The sequence below is a fragment of the Apiospora phragmitis genome (genome assembly GCF_038363925.1).
Source record: "Apiospora phragmitis strain CBS 135458 chromosome Unknown utg000010l:1.0-9815664.0:1.0-9183399.0, whole genome shotgun sequence".
In the NCBI taxonomy this organism is placed as follows: Eukaryota; Fungi; Ascomycota; class Sordariomycetes; order Amphisphaeriales; family Apiosporaceae; genus Apiospora; species Apiospora phragmitis.
In genome coordinates, this window is record NW_027117409.1 from 2255373 (window position 1) to 2271589 (window position 16217).

General features: G+C 52.1%; 4 protein-coding genes across 4 annotated transcripts; 3 read left to right on the forward strand and 1 right to left on the reverse strand.

Annotated features, from left to right (window-relative positions):
- Window positions 1-1173: 1173 nt before the first annotated feature.
- Window positions 1174-2534, forward strand: PG994_010470 (uncharacterized protein; the record flags this gene model as incomplete). The annotated part of the gene is made up of 5 exons (XM_066861879.1): window positions 1174-1291; window positions 1367-1551; window positions 1635-1792; window positions 1869-2127; window positions 2190-2534. 5 exons carry the CDS (start codon window positions 1174-1176, stop codon window positions 2532-2534), a joined length of 1065 nt encoding a protein of 354 aa, XP_066710989.1.
- Window positions 2535-4182: 1648 nt separating this feature from the next.
- On the forward strand, window positions 4183-7143 carry PG994_010471 (uncharacterized protein; the record flags this gene model as incomplete). The annotated part of the gene is made up of 7 exons (XM_066861880.1): window positions 4183-4510; window positions 4566-5041; window positions 5091-5194; window positions 5246-5327; window positions 5386-5433; window positions 5490-5723; window positions 5800-7143. 7 exons carry the CDS (start codon window positions 4183-4185, stop codon window positions 7141-7143), a joined length of 2616 nt encoding a protein of 871 aa, XP_066710990.1.
- Window positions 7144-8409: 1266 nt separating this feature from the next.
- PG994_010472 (uncharacterized protein) lies at window positions 8410-10938 on the forward strand (the record flags this gene model as incomplete). Its single annotated transcript, XM_066861881.1, has 6 exons — window positions 8410-8598; window positions 8705-8724; window positions 8794-9585; window positions 9738-10133; window positions 10310-10653; window positions 10760-10938. 6 exons carry the CDS (start codon window positions 8410-8412, stop codon window positions 10936-10938), a joined length of 1920 nt encoding a protein of 639 aa, XP_066710991.1.
- Window positions 10939-11853: 915 nt separating this feature from the next.
- On the reverse strand, window positions 11854-13222 carry PG994_010473 (uncharacterized protein; the record flags this gene model as incomplete). Its single annotated transcript, XM_066861882.1, is given in 2 exon segments — window positions 11854-11981; window positions 11995-13222. The coding sequence occupies 2 exon segments, from the start codon at window positions 13220-13222 to the stop codon at window positions 11854-11856; spliced, it is 1356 nt and encodes a 451-aa protein (XP_066710992.1).
- Between the last annotated feature and the right edge of the window lie 2995 nt (window positions 13223-16217).

Here is a 16217-nt window from a genome sequence, read left to right on the forward strand (position 1 = left end):
GAGTACGTCGTACTGGAGTAAGATAGTACATATTTAGGTCAAACCGTCCAGCCGTCGAGGCCAAGAGGAGGAGCCACACCCACTTGCATTGGACGCCTGGGAAGGCCCATGGCCGATCGCCACGGTCGCTTGCTGGAAAGGGAGATGCGCAGGACTCCCGGCCAGAAAACAAGATGGTTACTGAGCATTGGAGCCGTGTCGAACAGTCAGGCAGTCAGGTCTGCAAGGGAAATGCCCCCATCCAGTACATCCCCAAATCCGAACATGGACGACCCGCCACCCGCGGGGCCTTGGCCTTGGAACAGGACAAGGTACCTAAGGTCGTCGTCCTAAGGTAGTGCTGCGAGTAGCAGCAGATACCCGCGCCGCCATGTATTATTTGCCGGCTGGTTTTTAAAACATCCTGGACCCCCTAAAAACGGTCGCATCGGATTCTAGTGCAGCCTACACAATCTTTAGTTTTCTGCTCGGGCTACTCTCGCCTGTGCTTTTTTCTCCTTCTGGATTTTGTTCTTTTGCTTCTTCGTCTCGTAGAAACGGTGGGCTTGAAGAGACCAGTCTCATAGTTAGTTTCATTGGGCGGCTCTGGACCCCTTCTCGTATACCTCCATCACATTTCACACTCATCTGCTCGTCAACTCCATAGCTGAAGCTCCGTTCTCCAGTTCCTGCTTGACCACGGCCAAGGCTGCACGGCTACCTACTTGCGCTACCACTAGGCAATAGACGCCATCTCGCCGGCTCTTCTATCTGGCAGATGCTGGCTGATACACGGCTGGCCTGCCATAACAACGAACCGGCTGTCTTCATTCCAAAGCATTTCGCAAAGTGAAGCTGCTCTGTCCATCGTAACTCGACCCTCAACCGCATCGGTCGTTATACCGATCGCGTGGACCTCGGACCATCAGATTGTTAAATTGGCGGGAGCTGCTACCCACTATTTCCCCGTTCCCCTTTGGCAACTGACTCGCTTGACTCTCTCCCTTTTATCGTGGGTTGAACTTCCTTCCACCTGATCCGACAAACATCACGAGCACGCTGCGCTCCCACGACCGCGACCAAACCCGTTCCACTCTCGTCGCCGCAAGTTCGGCTCTGTACTTTCGACGCGGCACTTTCTCGACACGACAACAGGTATTGTCCAGCGGGATCAGCCCCTGACGACTGGCCAGAATGTGCTTCGAAAGCCGGAAACAGGACGAGGAGGGGCTCAACCGCTCACGCGAGCTGGACCGAGTAATTCGACAAGATGAGAAGCGACTGGCTAGAGAAGTGAAGCTGCTACTTCTGGGTACGTAACTGGGCACGAGGGGATCATCGAGATTTTTGTGGTGTGCAGCTTTCTGACTGAAGGACGTTGAAACAGGAGCCGGCGAGTCGGGCAAATCGACAGTCCTCAAGCAGATGAAATTGATCTATGCGCAAGGCTTCAGCAAAAACGAAAGGTTAGAAGGCAAACCGGTGGTATTCAACAACGTTGTGCAATCGATGCGAACCATCTTTGATGTCATGTCGGATCAAGGAATCGAGTTTGAGAACAAGGACAACGAGGTAAGAATCACTCTGATTCTCCATGGAATGTGGCAGTGGACACGTGCGGCCGACGCTGACGAATTGATCTTTATACTTGACAGAAAAACCAGGCGACGGTACTGGTCGACCACGAAATCTCGCCCAACGACTCGCTGCCAGAAGAATACCTCGACCCAATCAAGTCGCTGTGGGCCGATGCAGGTGTGCAGAAGGCCATTCTTAAGGGGAACGAATACGCCCTGCATGACAACCTGGGATAGTACGTCCAATAATCTCCCGAGTCTCGATATCGAATTTATATTCTCGAGGCATCCTGCTGACATAAAGGTTTTCAGTTTCTGCAATGATCTCGACCGACTGTGGCAGAAGGGCTACATCCCCGATGACCAAGACCTTCTGCGCTCCCGACTCAGGACGACAGGTATAACAGAGACTATTTTCGACCTGGGCCAGCTCACATATCGCATGTTCGATGTCGGTGGCCAGCGATCAGAACGAAAGAAGTGGATACACTGTTTTGAGAACGTCAATTGCCTGTTGTTTCTAGTCGCGATCAGCGGATACGATCAGTGTCTAGTAGAGGACAAGGATGGCGTGAGTTCACCTCGACAAGAAACTGCCTGGGGTGGTTGCGGTGACTAACGAGATGGTAACAGAACCAAATGAACGAAGCCTTGATGCTATGGGAATCGATAGCGAACTCGCATTGGTTCACGAAGTCGGCACTCATCCTCTTCCTTAACAAAATGGATCTCTTCAAGGAGAAGATTGCGGCGAGCCCCATCACGAGCCACGGCTTCGTTGACTACCAGGGCCCGGTCGACGACTGGAAGCAGGCCAGCAAGTACTTCATGGACAAATTTAGAGCGCTTAACCGAAACCCCGAGAAGGAAATCTACGGGCATTTCACCAACGCAACTGACACCAACCTTCTGAAGATTACCATGGGTTCCGTGCAGGATATGATCATCCAACGCAACCTCAAGCAACTCATACTGTGAGTAATCAATAATCATGTGGGTTTCCTTGTGGTTCTCTTTGGCTATCACAACCCCATTGCAAGTGCAATCCAAGAAGCTTTGGAACCCACTGTCCTGCGTTCCCAAACATGCCCGAGCCTGGTAAAATATATCCCTTGCGACAAAGAAATGACTAGAGAGCGCCTTGCTGACCTGTTACAAAGGATATAACATAGCGTGTCCCGCTACGTAAATCACCGTCTAGGGTTGGCCAGGTCGACCTCAATGCAGTACCCGTGTTCCGGTTACGACACCCCCCGATGAGGCGAGATAACCGATACTGGCGCCATCTTGTTCTATCATATACTACGAAACCTCCACTTATTTCTTTCTCAAATGTCTATACTATATCGGAAGCGGGCATGGTACAGGCTCAGAAGGCGGCGCGCGATTGAGTAAATTGAGATGATTGATACCCATTGAAGCATCGCAACCTGGCGCCGGCATGGCTACGGTCCCTTTCTTCAGGATGGCTGGCACAGCAGCTCAAGCAGCAGGCTGTGGGGGACTCGGGATATCGGTTCCTTCCTGCATCGGGCGGGCAGCGAGCGGTCTGTTGTTACGCTTCAACACGGTTCCCCCTTGCCTTTGTTCTTTCCCTAACGATCGATACCTCTTGACGTTTCTTCATATTTTTTAAGCTATGAATATAGCATCACGAATAACGGTGTGAGCGAAGTCGATGTAAAATAGATAATACCTTTCAATAAACAGGGGCAAAGAGTGTGTCTCTAATCTCACTGCTACATATATTCGCTACCGTCCTCGACATCCACCGGAGCCCTGGCCGTTCTTTACAAATCTCAAGTTCTGCCTCTAATCGATACGACTTACAAGTTCTTGTTGGTCCTACCAGAAGTACGACTTCTAGTTTCTAGCCCCGTTGCAATCCGCCGATCGAGTCGCGGTCCGCTCCCCGGGCAATTTAGTGGGTGCCTTTCCACGTGGGGGAGGGGGGGCAGAAGACGGGGTTGTTCTGGGGACATACTGCACCTCTACTGTACATCACGGAGAGGTTTAAAGCAAAGCATCGAATGCGGTGGCTGTCCGCCCTGTAAGATTGAGTGGTAGCATTGATGTTGCGAATGAGATATACATTGGGTTTGTCCGTGATAAATGTATTAATGTCGATCGCAAATGTCAACAAGTACATAGTACATTGATGGGGGCAGGTAGCTTCAATAAAGGTGTACATCAGGGTCAAGCTATGTATGATTGACCTTAGGCAATTACAGGGAAGGCGCATTCATCCGGGGCAACCAGAAAAAAAGGACAATGTAAACATCAAACGCCAAACGTCAATATGGGCAGACCAGTCGATGACAGGCTGGTACTTGTGAGAACCAATCTTTGGGGAGGGATGATAACAACGTTGAAACTTGGGTAACCTGCCAGACCGCCTACTACATCTTACTACATGTACTTCATATCCGACATTGAGTTCAATCAAGTGCACAACGTTTGGTGCAACACTGAACTATCTATTCCCTCAACACTTATACAAGCGACAGATTTGCAATTTCGTTGCACGCTACGTATACGGTTCCCGTATCAAACCCTGCATCCCGAGCAACGCCCATCATTCTGATCGGTTCTCCGCAATAAGTATTTGCCATTCCAATGCGCCAGCATGGCCGAAGATAACCCTCTACGCGGCAGAGGCCACAGCAGTAAGGCTGCGTACGATCCCGTGCAGCCAGGTCCCGCCGGAACAGCCCCTCGTCGTGGATGCTGGTCCTCGCTTCAGGGGAAGTTCCCCATCCTAACCAAAAAACCTTTCCAAATCTTACTGGTCCTACTATGTATATTACCCTTTGGTCTGTTAGGCTTATTAGCCTTACGAAATCGTGGCCACAACGATGCCACCTGTACATCTGGCAACTGTTCAAGTGGGAATAAGAACGCCATCAAGGATGACACATACTTCTATGGCCAGTCACAACCATGCTATCCCTCACGTGAGTACTGTCTTTGCATAACCGAAAGCTGCGCTCCCTAATTCTTGAAATCTAGCAAATATGACAGCCGCCGTCGTTGCTACGTGGGCCGGCGCTGTCGGCAAAGCCGTTGCCATGGTCCGCAATATGACAATCGAAGAGAAGGTCAGCTTGACCACAGGCGCACCTTCGGGGACCGGCTGTTCTGGAAGTATCCCTCCGATATCTCGCCTGGGATTTCCCGGTCTCTGTCTAAGTGATGCCGGCAATGGCCTACGGGCGACTGATTTCGTGAGTGGATGGCCCAGCGGCATTCATGTTGGAGCGAGCTGGAACAAAGTCCTAGCCAGGCAGAGAGCCGTCAACATGGGGCTGGAGTTTCGAACCAAAGGGGTCAATGTTGCGCTGGGCCCCGTTGTAGGGCCTATCGGCCGCGTCGTTCAGGGCGGTCGCAATTGGGAGGGTTTTACCGTCGACCCTTGGCTTAGCGGTGCTTTCGCCTTTGAGACAGTACAGGGCATTCAGTCGGTTGGTGTCATTACCAGCACCAAGGTTCGTCGGTCCAGGCAGCCCGATCACGCATGACATTGACCAGATATAGCATTTCATTGGTAATGAGCAAGAGACCAATAGGGTACCTGCTAACGGGAAGGAGGCCGTCTCGTCCAATATTGACGACAAGACGATGCATGAGGTCTACCTTTGGTAATGCCCATACCTGTCGAGCGCGTTAGATGATGGGCTAATATTAAGCAGGCCGTTTCAAGACGCCGTACATGCCGGTTCTGGAAATATCATGTGTAGCTACAACAGAGTCAACAACTCCTATGGGTGTCAAGTAAAACCCCCTTATACCTTATAATGTATCATGAAACTGACTACGTGCCGCTGTGTAGAACAGCTTCACACAGAATTATCTACTCAAGGAGGAATTGGGTTTCCAGGTAGGCCTTGCTCCATGGGGCAAATCCTCGTGCTGATGCTGACTATGTTCACGTAGGGCTTTGTCGTTTCTGACTGGGGTGCACAGCGCTCTGGTGTTGCATCGGCGCTCGCTGGAATGGATATGGTCATGCCTAATTCAGACCTATGGGGAAGTACTCTCGTTGAAGCCGTTCGGAACGGTTCGGTCCCTCAAGTGCGTCTGGATGACATGGCTGTCCGAATCGTTGCCTCGTGGTATCAGATGAAGCAGGTGGGTTACATCTTCATTGTCCTCAGCTATGATACTAGGGTAGGATGGCTGGCCCATAATTTGTCGGTGTTCACGTTAGTACTGAAATGTGTGCTCATGCAATATTGTCCTATAGGACCAAGATTTTCCAGAACCTGGCTTCGGTATGCCACCGGACTTAACAAAGCCACATCGAATCGTAGATGCCAGGAATGCCTCCTCGAAACGGGCCCTACTCGATGGCGCCGTTGAAGGGCATGTTCTCGTCAAAAACTCTAACGGTGCGCTCCCTTTCCGCAAACCTCGGATGCTCTCGCTGTATGGCTATTCAGCCCGGAACCCCGATCAGTGGAACTACAATGCTATGGGTGGGGTGTCGGCTTGGAGCTTTGGAGGAGAATCGGCTTACCAAGGACGCGATGTCGCGGGGGCTTTTGCACTCGAGTCCCAGGATCAACTCCCTCAGGTTGCGCCCAATGGTACAATTGTTAGTGGTGGGGGGTCTGGTGCAGTGACGCCTGCCTATATCAGTTCACCATTCGATGCACTCAATGCTCGTGCTTACGAGGATGGGACAGCTCTGTTCTGGGATTTTACTAGTGCTGAACCGTACGTGGATTCGGCTTCGGATGCTTGCATTATCATGCTCAACGCCTTCTCTTCCGAAGGATACGACCGACCAGGAATTCGCGACAAGTATAGTGATGGCCTGATACGACATGTAGCCCAGAGCTGCAACAATACGGTGGTGGTATTTCACAATGCAGGAACACGTCTCGTGGAGGACTTCATCGACCATCCCAATGTCACGGCCGTTATATTTGCACACCTACCCGGCCAGGAGTCGGGGCATGCCCTTGTTTCAATACTCTATGGCGAATCAAACCCGTCTGGAAAGTTGCCCTATACGGTGGCGGCCAATGAGTCAGACTACAGCAATCTCCTCAAGCCCGACTTACCAGAAGGGATGTTTGAGATATTTCCGCAGTCCAATTTTACCGAAGGCGTCTACATTGATTATCGGCATTTTGATGCAAAGAACATCACTCCTCGTTTCGAGTTTGGGTTCGGCCTTTCTTACACGACGTTCGATTACTCGAACCTAAAGATTGACAAGAACACCAGCAGCTCTACGGAGAGTTACCCATCAGGACCGGTCGAGGAGGGGGGGCCCTCGGACCTTTGGCATACGGTGGCTACAATCAGCGCAGATATACATAACACGGGGGAGGTGGACGGCGCCGAGGCTGCCCAACTTTATGTTGGTATTCCCGGAGCACCCATACGTCAACTCCGTGGATTCGACAAGCCTTTCATCAACGCCACGCAATCAGCCACTGTGAGCCTCAAGCTAAGCAGACGAGATCTCAGTGTGTGGGATGTTGCATCACAGAAGTGGCTTCTTCAAAGAGGCCAGTACGGTATATGGGTTGGTGCCAGCAGTCGAAAGCTGCCGCTGCAAGGCAGCTTTGACTTGTGAATCGTACTGTTCGGAGTTTCGGCGTTGAGGCTCTTGTTGATTGGATGGACGGGCTTGCTCCATGGCGTTTAGATGACAGTAGCGGAAGGCAGGGTTACTGTGGAATTTGTAAAGGGTTTCTAACGTAGTCATAGGCTGGCGACACTGGCCCACGATTAATGTACTATTGGGTCGCGTCATCATGATGAGGATATGCTCGAATCTAAGCGTACTAGTCTAATGTTCTATATCCCAGTGGCACAAGACGTTGGAATTAGATGCTTATTAATAAGCACATACAGTGGCACCCCTTGCTGAACAGGACGCGAGGAGGGGGGTTGCTTCAGTAGGTATTTATAATACGAAGAAAATATCCGCAAAGCACCGTTTGCTAGGCTGAGCACACGCAAGGAGGCAATTGCATGTGTACCTACTTTGCTACTTACCTACTTAGTAGGTAAGGAAGGCATGGCCACCTTTCCCTACGCCTCCTTGCGCCTCCTTCCAAAAACGAATGCTGCCATGGGGACTTAGCCTGGGTTGTCGCATTCTTTTCCAGGGACCTGAAGTACACGCGTGCATGCATCGATATACAATACCCGTAGTATAGCCCCTGAGACTAAGGCTCGGCTGGCGGCTTCCTTCTATTTTGGGGCGTCCAATCGGCAGTGAGACAAGCCAACAGTGGTTTGACCGATCTGCACTTCGCCCGGCGTCGACTAGAAAGCGAGAAACCGATTCCCCACGTTTAATGGGATCTAGACCCGCTGCCGGCCTGGGCTTGCTTAAGAGGTACGAAGTATATTAGGAGGTACTCCGTGGTAGGTAAAGAGGTAGGTTTGGTACATGCATTCCTCGGAAGTGCTTATTCCTCAGGCTTCTGCTTCAGTTGCAAGCGCCCCAGGCTGCCAGGCCTAGACCGACCCTCTTCATTTTTTCTTTCTAGGCTTTTCGCCCCCTTCATTGCGACATCAATCAAGCAGTTCCGTTCAGTTTGCTATGTGCAGGCAGTCAAGGCTAATATTGAAGCATCGTTCAATTCTTCGCAGGTAGGTAGCGCTGCCCGCGCCGTGTTCGGCATTCTCGGTTTAGCCCAGCCCAGCTTGTCCCGTCCAGTAATGTTCAGATGCCCCGGTTCGAAAAGCCGTCCCAACTTCTTCTGCCCTTGTCACAACCTTAAATCCGATGTCAACACACCTTGACTTGGCATAACAGGACAAGGCGACATCTCGCTTGATACTGTATCTCTGCTAGCCCCGTTCTCCGCTGAGCCGGGCGTCGGTCGGTATGCAGTCCATCAGTCACGCTCTCACTCTCACAGGCCTGTCGCCCGCTTCTGATACGGCCACCACCGAGTCTTCGTCTTCAGTGCTCCGATCCCCTGATGGTCGGAACGGGGCTCCGCACTCCTACGCTCCTGGCGTCTCGGAACGCGCCTGTCAAAAGTGCAGAGCTTCCAAGAGACGCTGCGACAAGGTGAGAGAGACTTTGCCCTCACTCACTTTTATGTTCAGACGTCCTCTTCCCTCATACTTGCGTCAATTCCGACTGAATCCTTACACTTGCTGACCAATAAGCGCAGGCCTTGCCATACTGTACGAGGTGTGCCAGGTATATATAGATTCCTGCCTCTGTTCTATTGCTTTGCTGTGATAACTAAGGATTCTGCAGACTCGGTGCAACATGTGTCTACCTGGCCGACACCATCACAGGGCCTAGCACGGCGACCAATCAAGCGCCCCTGGCTTCCCTACAGTCGCAGTCGCTCCCGAGGTCTGAGTTTCTATGCGCCCCGGACCCATTGGCAGAGCTTACAGCACCTTTGATCCTGTCGTTTGTGTCCGCTGACGCTGCACCGGAAGAGCAGCTGGACTGGACGGATGGCGTGCGCGCCTACTACGATTGTGTCCACAAATGGTACTCGGTGGTGCATCGCGGCTTGTTTGACTACCGCATTGAAAGTCTGTGTGCTTCGGCCGACTCCCCGGCCGCGCCTCCCTCATGTGCGTCATCCGGCTTTACCGGAGGCAGCAGCTTCACCCTACAGAAAGGTTCGGCAGACTGGAGTTTCGTGTCGGCAAGGATGAGCCGCGAGTTGGCTCTGCTCATCTTGGCCATGTACCTTTCCGCGCGCACCTGCTCGACACAAGCCGGCCGGAATAGGGCCATGTTCGACAATCTGTACAGGATCGTCAGGCGTTCATTTGCGCTCGGTATTTGCGAATCGACGTCGCCGAAAATTGAGTTCGTTCAAATCGGGGCTCTGCTCGCGCTCTATGAATATGGTCATAGCAATTCTGCGCTGGCCTATAGAACCCTGAGCGAGACGGTAGCGGGGGCAAGGGTCTTGGGAATCCGGCCCGGCTGTACGAGTGATAGAGACACTGTGAGCATGGACGGCATAAGTGCCATGGAGCATGAACAGAACGGCGCCATTTGGTGGTCATCGTTTATTGTTGATCAGTAAGTCTCAAAATGTGTAGTAGTGATCAGGGGCTGCCTTGGATCGACGTCAGATCTCAGTCGCCGCCTGTTGTCAAGGCTGCCACAGTTGCCATCAGCATCACGCATGGCCAGCATGATATTGAAGGGCGAAGAATTAACTTATATAACAGGCTCATACACCGCGACGAAGCATCAACACATCTGCCTTTCATCCTCGAATCGCCCGAGCCTATTACACTTCTGCCGGAACCCGGCCAGAACTCGACCGGAAGATTTCACCCAGAGCCTCGGTACGAGTCGCGAGGGCCTTCAAACCGGAGGTTGCCCGTTAGCACCAGCGTGAGCGTACCCTTGATGGAGTCTTTTCAGATCTCCGCGAAGGTGGCCAGCCTGCTGCATCGTGCTCTACGACACAACTATGAGACGAGGATGAGGGCGCCCGGTATGCTGCCCCATGTCGAGACTTTCGAACCCCTGGACCAAGAGATTCGCCACATGACCGCGACACTACTCAAAGATGCCACTGACTGGCGATATGCGCTGGACTGTTTCGCCATGTGTTGCTCGTAAGTTCATTAGCGCCGCCTCCAATCGGATTTATTATTGTACGGGGTCTTCCAGACGAGGAATTTCCATTTCCAGCCTGCCGGATGCCGTTGGTCACATATGGCTTCGGCGGCTTGTTCTCCTCTCTCCTCAACTCATCTCCGATACGGACACCGACCTGACGTGAGAAATGCAGTGCACTTTTTACGCTCTATCTTCCCTTCCTCCCTATCCTCGAGTCTCAGACGGCCGCGCAGATCAACAGTGATAAGGGGCTGACAACAGCCCTGGCTGCGCTACGTTTTGCGGCCCAGCTGTCATCGGACATTACGTGTAAGATGAACAGTGAGATCACCAACTCGGATCAGGAGCTGTCGTGCCGCGAGTTGGCGGTCTTGGCGGCACCGACCTGCTTCCTAGTCGTCAAGGTCTACACGGGCTTGCGCAATATCTGCCCTGAAGAATACCAAAAGTGCCAGGACGCGATCTTGGATAAGTACAAGAGCCTCACCCTCTTCAGGTGCCGGTGGGGCATTGCTGGTACGTTCACAACCGTCCTCATCCTGATCAACCAACCCTTCCCCCCTTGGTATACCGTCGCGCGAACTAGCTGACACTCAACTTTGTCCGTCTCCGCGCTCTATAGATAAGCTGATGAGCCAACTCAATGACGCGTATGGCGACAATTGGTATCGGTTTCCTGAAACCAAACCTGGCGCTCTGCAGAGCCAAGGCATGAAGAACCATGACTTGCTGCCGGCGCCACCCCTGCACACGAACGGAGCCATGCTGAGCTCAGAAGGGAATGCCATGGATCTGAGCTGATGGATGATGAGTGGAGACTAGTATTGGCCCACCGGGAAGTATCTCGTCCAGAATCTTCTCTATTTACTTTACTACTTAGGGATTACTTTCTTTATTGTCTAAATTCTGGTGGCAATCCAGGAATAGATCGGCATTTGTGTATTTTAGTTTCTATCGGATTGATACCCCATTGCTTCACTTATCTCCTGGCAGTGGCACATGCTATATAAATCTTTTCCTTCCAATGGACTCTGAGGCCCGAAACCCCTGGTTTGGGGAGCCATGAAGGGGCACCGGGTTGTTGGCGAGGCAGTCTACCCAAGGCAAACCATGCTGTAACGTTTTTGAACGGATTGATATACTTCAAGAGGCTGGTTTTATACAACTCGATGTTAAAAATGAAAAGTGCAATTCAAGTCTCCCTGATATTCACCAGCGATAACTTTACACCCACGACAAGCCTCTTGGGAGCACAACCCATTGAATATCAAACTCCATATGTAGCTATTAGGTATCAATGCTATGCAACCTACATAACTGACTTCGTCAGAGTCCCTTCCGCTGGCGTGGATATCCCTTTGCCACGGGGCCACAGAGCAGCAAAATCCGGCTCCAACTCCACACTATACACGTATGTCTACCAATCTCGCTATACGCCAAAACCATGGAGGCAGATCAAAATATTTATACAGTAACTGGATTTGGCCAATTTCCTCACCAAACTCAGTGTCGTCCCTCCACACGCCCCTCGCTATATTCTGCTGTTGAGTTGACAACAGATGGACTGCCCGAGTGTTCGATGCCCAAATATTGTCCTCCAGCTTTGAGCGAGAGGGCAATCTTCTCTTTAGAAAATCACTTTTGGTCCAATAATTAAAAGGAGAATGACGCATATTCCCTTCCTCCCCGTGCGAATTCCAGAACCTATTTCTATTATCATAACCCGCTGACCCCTGCCACGAGGACCAATAGCATGCCGTTAAGCACGCATATACCAATAAACGTAAGCCAAACGACCGATTGGTAAATAAAACCCAACGGGTCCTGCCGATAGAGCATGGCGCCTGAGACCCGTACAGCTGGCGAATAAGCTCACAACAACAGCGAGTGTGACGCCCACGTCAACCTCCACCTGCAGCTTATGGCGTCCAGTCGCAACCAGCACACTGGCGACAATGAGCAGTACGATGGAGATTAAGAAGCTGACGACGGCGCAACGGTGCATCACTTTTTCCCTGAAGCGAGCGATGCGCTGATCCTCTATGCTAGGAAGCGCAGCGTAATGCGCCGCATACCCCCTAATGGGATACTCGACGGAAGAAGCATCCTCATCTTCCGTGGCTTCGGTATCAGTATTGTGGGCCGAGTTTCGTATGCTAAAGTAGTCGGTAGGCAAGTTGTGTGCATGCAGCAGTGATTGGTGCTCATCATCCTTATCGGGATGCCCGAGCCAGCCGCGGATTTTGCGGGCAGAACCATTGAGCATGCCTCTCATACTTCCAAGCCCCGGAAAGCTGCCGGATGCGTCTGGGTTTATATAGAGCGTGTATTCCTCGTCGCCCGCCTCGCTCCCATTGTCGTATTCGTTCCAGTACCTCGTTTCAGGTTCGGCTGGCGTCTGAGAGGGTGCAGATGGCTGCGTTGCCGGAGATGATATTCGGCTTGTCCGCCTGGAAGTGGATGATGTATCTTCTCGTTGGTTTGGCGATTGGATTTGGGGCGCGGCGGCCCTCAAGGTTGTAAGTAGCTCCTGGTATTGTTGCTCCAGGGGGTGAAAGTCGCGCTGGGTAAAGCTCTTCGGATGGGACAAGACATTATCACGGAATCTGGCACCCAGAGAGGTCGAGCCAGTCCACTTCTTGTATTTCTTGAGAATCTTACGCAGTGCCTCCTTCTGAGCCCAGACGAAGCGCTTCAAGTCGTTGATGTCGTTGCCGCATTCGTCTATTTGCCGCCTGTATTTGACGAACCTCTTTTGGCGCCTACTGTTGACGCCATTCAAGTCGGTGCACTTGAGAATGAGGAAGTGAACGAGACCGTGCAAGTGCCGTAACCTTCTTGCTATCTCGTCGGCCTTGCCGGATACAAATAGATCGACACGGGAGTGTTGCAGGAGCAACTCGTGGTGCAATATATCTTCGAATCTCTTCAGCGAGAGGTCCGTCTGGCCGGGGATAGCAATGGCCGAGGCGGCCTGGTTCTTTGTTGTGTTGACCTTGATCAGTTGCTTCAGGGTGTTGTAGTCGATGTTGTGAAGACTCCATCTCGCGACGGATTCCTTCTCGAAATAATCTCCGTACTTCATGGTAGCCAATCAATCAAACGAGCATGGCCTTGGCAAGCGAGAATTCTGACGGCGAATACCTATCGAGGGAAAATTGGGTGTCGAGTAGAATGCTGCTTCGCTCCGATGTAGTAGAAGCAAATCAATTGGAGAAATCCGGTTGGGGTAGTAGTGCAGCAGAAACCAGAACTGCCGTGTATAGTATAGTAGAGATAGTAGGAGGTCTGTAGAATGCAGAGATAAGGATGCAACAAATCGCCAATGCGGTCTGTCGGGCCAATTGGGGCGATGACGTCCGGCTGCTTGGGGCTGTCTTGGGGCCTGGGTTCCACTGGGAGGGGGCCCTGAGGGAATGGCTCGTCGCTTCTTCCCACTTCCAGATAGCGACCAATTAACCTCCGGCAAGGAGGCGCGGCAAGTACCAGTAGGCGCAAGCGGTAAGTAAAGTGACCTGGATGCCAACACGATCTCAGATCAAGAAGCTCATCCACCGTCTCCAGTCGGACTCTGGGGGTGGAAGGCAGCTAAAATAGCTGAACCACCGAATCAAAACCCAAATACCTCGAAGCACGTGCAGGCGACGGAACATGCCAGTTCACAGACAACAGACGACAAGGCGATGGCGGATTGATGCTCCAACTTGCGAAGTCTCGAAATCCTTCTTGGAAGTCTCGAGATGTTTTTTTCTTCTTCTTCTGGTTCCTGGAGACAACGGCTGCCAAGGATCCCCCCACCTTCAGGAACTAAAAAGGGCTCAAAGGACAGTCCCTTCCTAATGCGGTACGCAGGTAGAAGGGCGGAAGGGCGGAAGGGCGGAGGGAAGGATGGTGTCAGGTCTAGGCCTTGGCCATACGTGCTGTGTTTGTGGTGTCCTGAATCAATGGAGTTGTTTATCTGAGCAGGTGGGGCGCCCTGCCAAATGCCAAGGAGAGGGAGGAGACGGGAAAAACGGTCAAAGAAATGGAAAAGGAGGTAAGAGGAAAGGCAATATGGCGGGCGAAGGCTATCTAATAAATCCATCAATCCTTCGTCTCTTTTATTAGACCTCCACCCTGGGTAAAAAGGTTTGCTATGTAGGTTACGGAGACTGCACGATAACATTACCTAGCATTGGATGGCCTCAACGGACGGACCGCACAGGTTGGCCGGCCGGGTTGGCCAGGCTGACTGGTTGGCTGGGTGTCGTCGTACAAGCTCGGGGCAGACTTGGGATACCCTTTCCAGCCTGACCAATCAGGCCGGGGGCATGACATATCGTCGATCACATCGCTGCTACCGAGTACAGGTAACGAATATGCAGAGCAATTGATAAATGCTCCTCTGCTCCAGTCTATCATGTCCTATCTATCCCATTCTAACCCCCATCACGCTAATAAACTAGCTACATGTACATATGTGAGTGGCCACCATAATAATCTGACCCCGGCTTGCTCCATCGTCAAAGAATACGGCGTTCAAGGAGATACATCATCTCCGTCTCTGCGCAGGCCAAATCCACAAGACTCCATGGCCGAGCGGGCTCAAGCCGATGCGGGAGGAGATTACTGGCCTCCACTCACCTATATTCAGTTGTGGGTTTGATGCTACCGAGCGCAACCCTCTGCTGCTGCACGTGTGAGGAGAGGAATCGCCCAGTACGACTTGGACTGCAAGTGTGCATCGATAATCGGTGTATGGCTCATTCCAACACATAACATCTCTTCCTATATCGGACTTGGTTTAGACTAGGTCACGACAGCTCTCGTCAGGTATAGGGTGACGTGAGGTGGTGCACGCCATTGTTGCCTGCATGTATGTATGGATTTGTCATGCAGCATGCAGCATTCACCATTCACCATTCACCATTTACCACTTACACGAGGGGAAGACGGAAAACAGGAGATATGCCACCCACTTCAGCAGTCCATGGCTACAGGACTTGATTCGCTCGCGTGCTGCATTTCCCTTTTGGCCAAATACCAATGGATGGCCCAGCACTGCGGACACCCATGTCCTTTTTCGCGGCGCCCTCAGGGGTCCTCGGTGAGCATTTTGGCAAGGGCCTGCGCAAGACTAGTAGATGTTTCCACAACCGAATTCAGCCTCCTCCCAATTCTGCGGCTTTCTCTTCTGCATCTTGCTTCGCTTTGGGTCAGGCAACTTGAATAGGCTTACAATTCCGTGGCCACCAAACTCTCGATTGGTACCATCTCGATTGCCTGTCTCTGCCTGGAGACTTATTGGGGTTCAACTTGGCCCTCCCACCCCCGCAGTTACTGCTTCATCATCGTTCCATGCCGCTGCAGTCATCACGCTTCCGCCACCCATGCCTGCTTTCAAGCAAACCTTTCAATCTCAGGAAAGATCGGTGGGGGATATGATCTTGGGAAACGTTGCCCAAGCCTTGGGTGCTCCTGGCTCCTGCTCCTCCTGAGTATACACAGGCTGATCCACAGATCCATCTTGCCTGCCCATAGCGGCCTAGAACTACACCTTGTATGGATACAGAGAGGATTACAAAATGTACTGTCAGCCAAGAACGGTATAGTGTACCTCACTCGGGCTATTGCATGGTGGGACTGATTCAGATCCCGCAGAGCCGCCACAATGGGAGGGGTGGATGATAGATGATGGGGACCGCCGTGGAGGTAGACGGAGGAGCTGGCAAGATAATTAGACCGAACTGCTCGCTCCAGGGCCGCCCGTCCCACAACCTCACTTCCTTTCGGCTATCCAACAGATGTTCCCCGTGAACTAAGGCGACTCATCTCCGCGAACTAGAGAAATCATCAGAGCTCTGGTTTGATGTCCTAGTGTGATGCATGCATCAAACCGTCGAACATCGTCGGCGTATACGCCAATAGGCGGAACTGCCTAGGATAACCGAACTTCTCACCGAGTACTGCCTCTCGCAATAACCGCGCAACTGGGTCGCTGCCTCGGAAGAGTACCGCATACCGCCGCACCAAGGTGCTCCTGGCAACATAAACGCCCCTTGCATTTCTCCTGCAGCGTACCTCGAGTTCCGCCCTGGGAG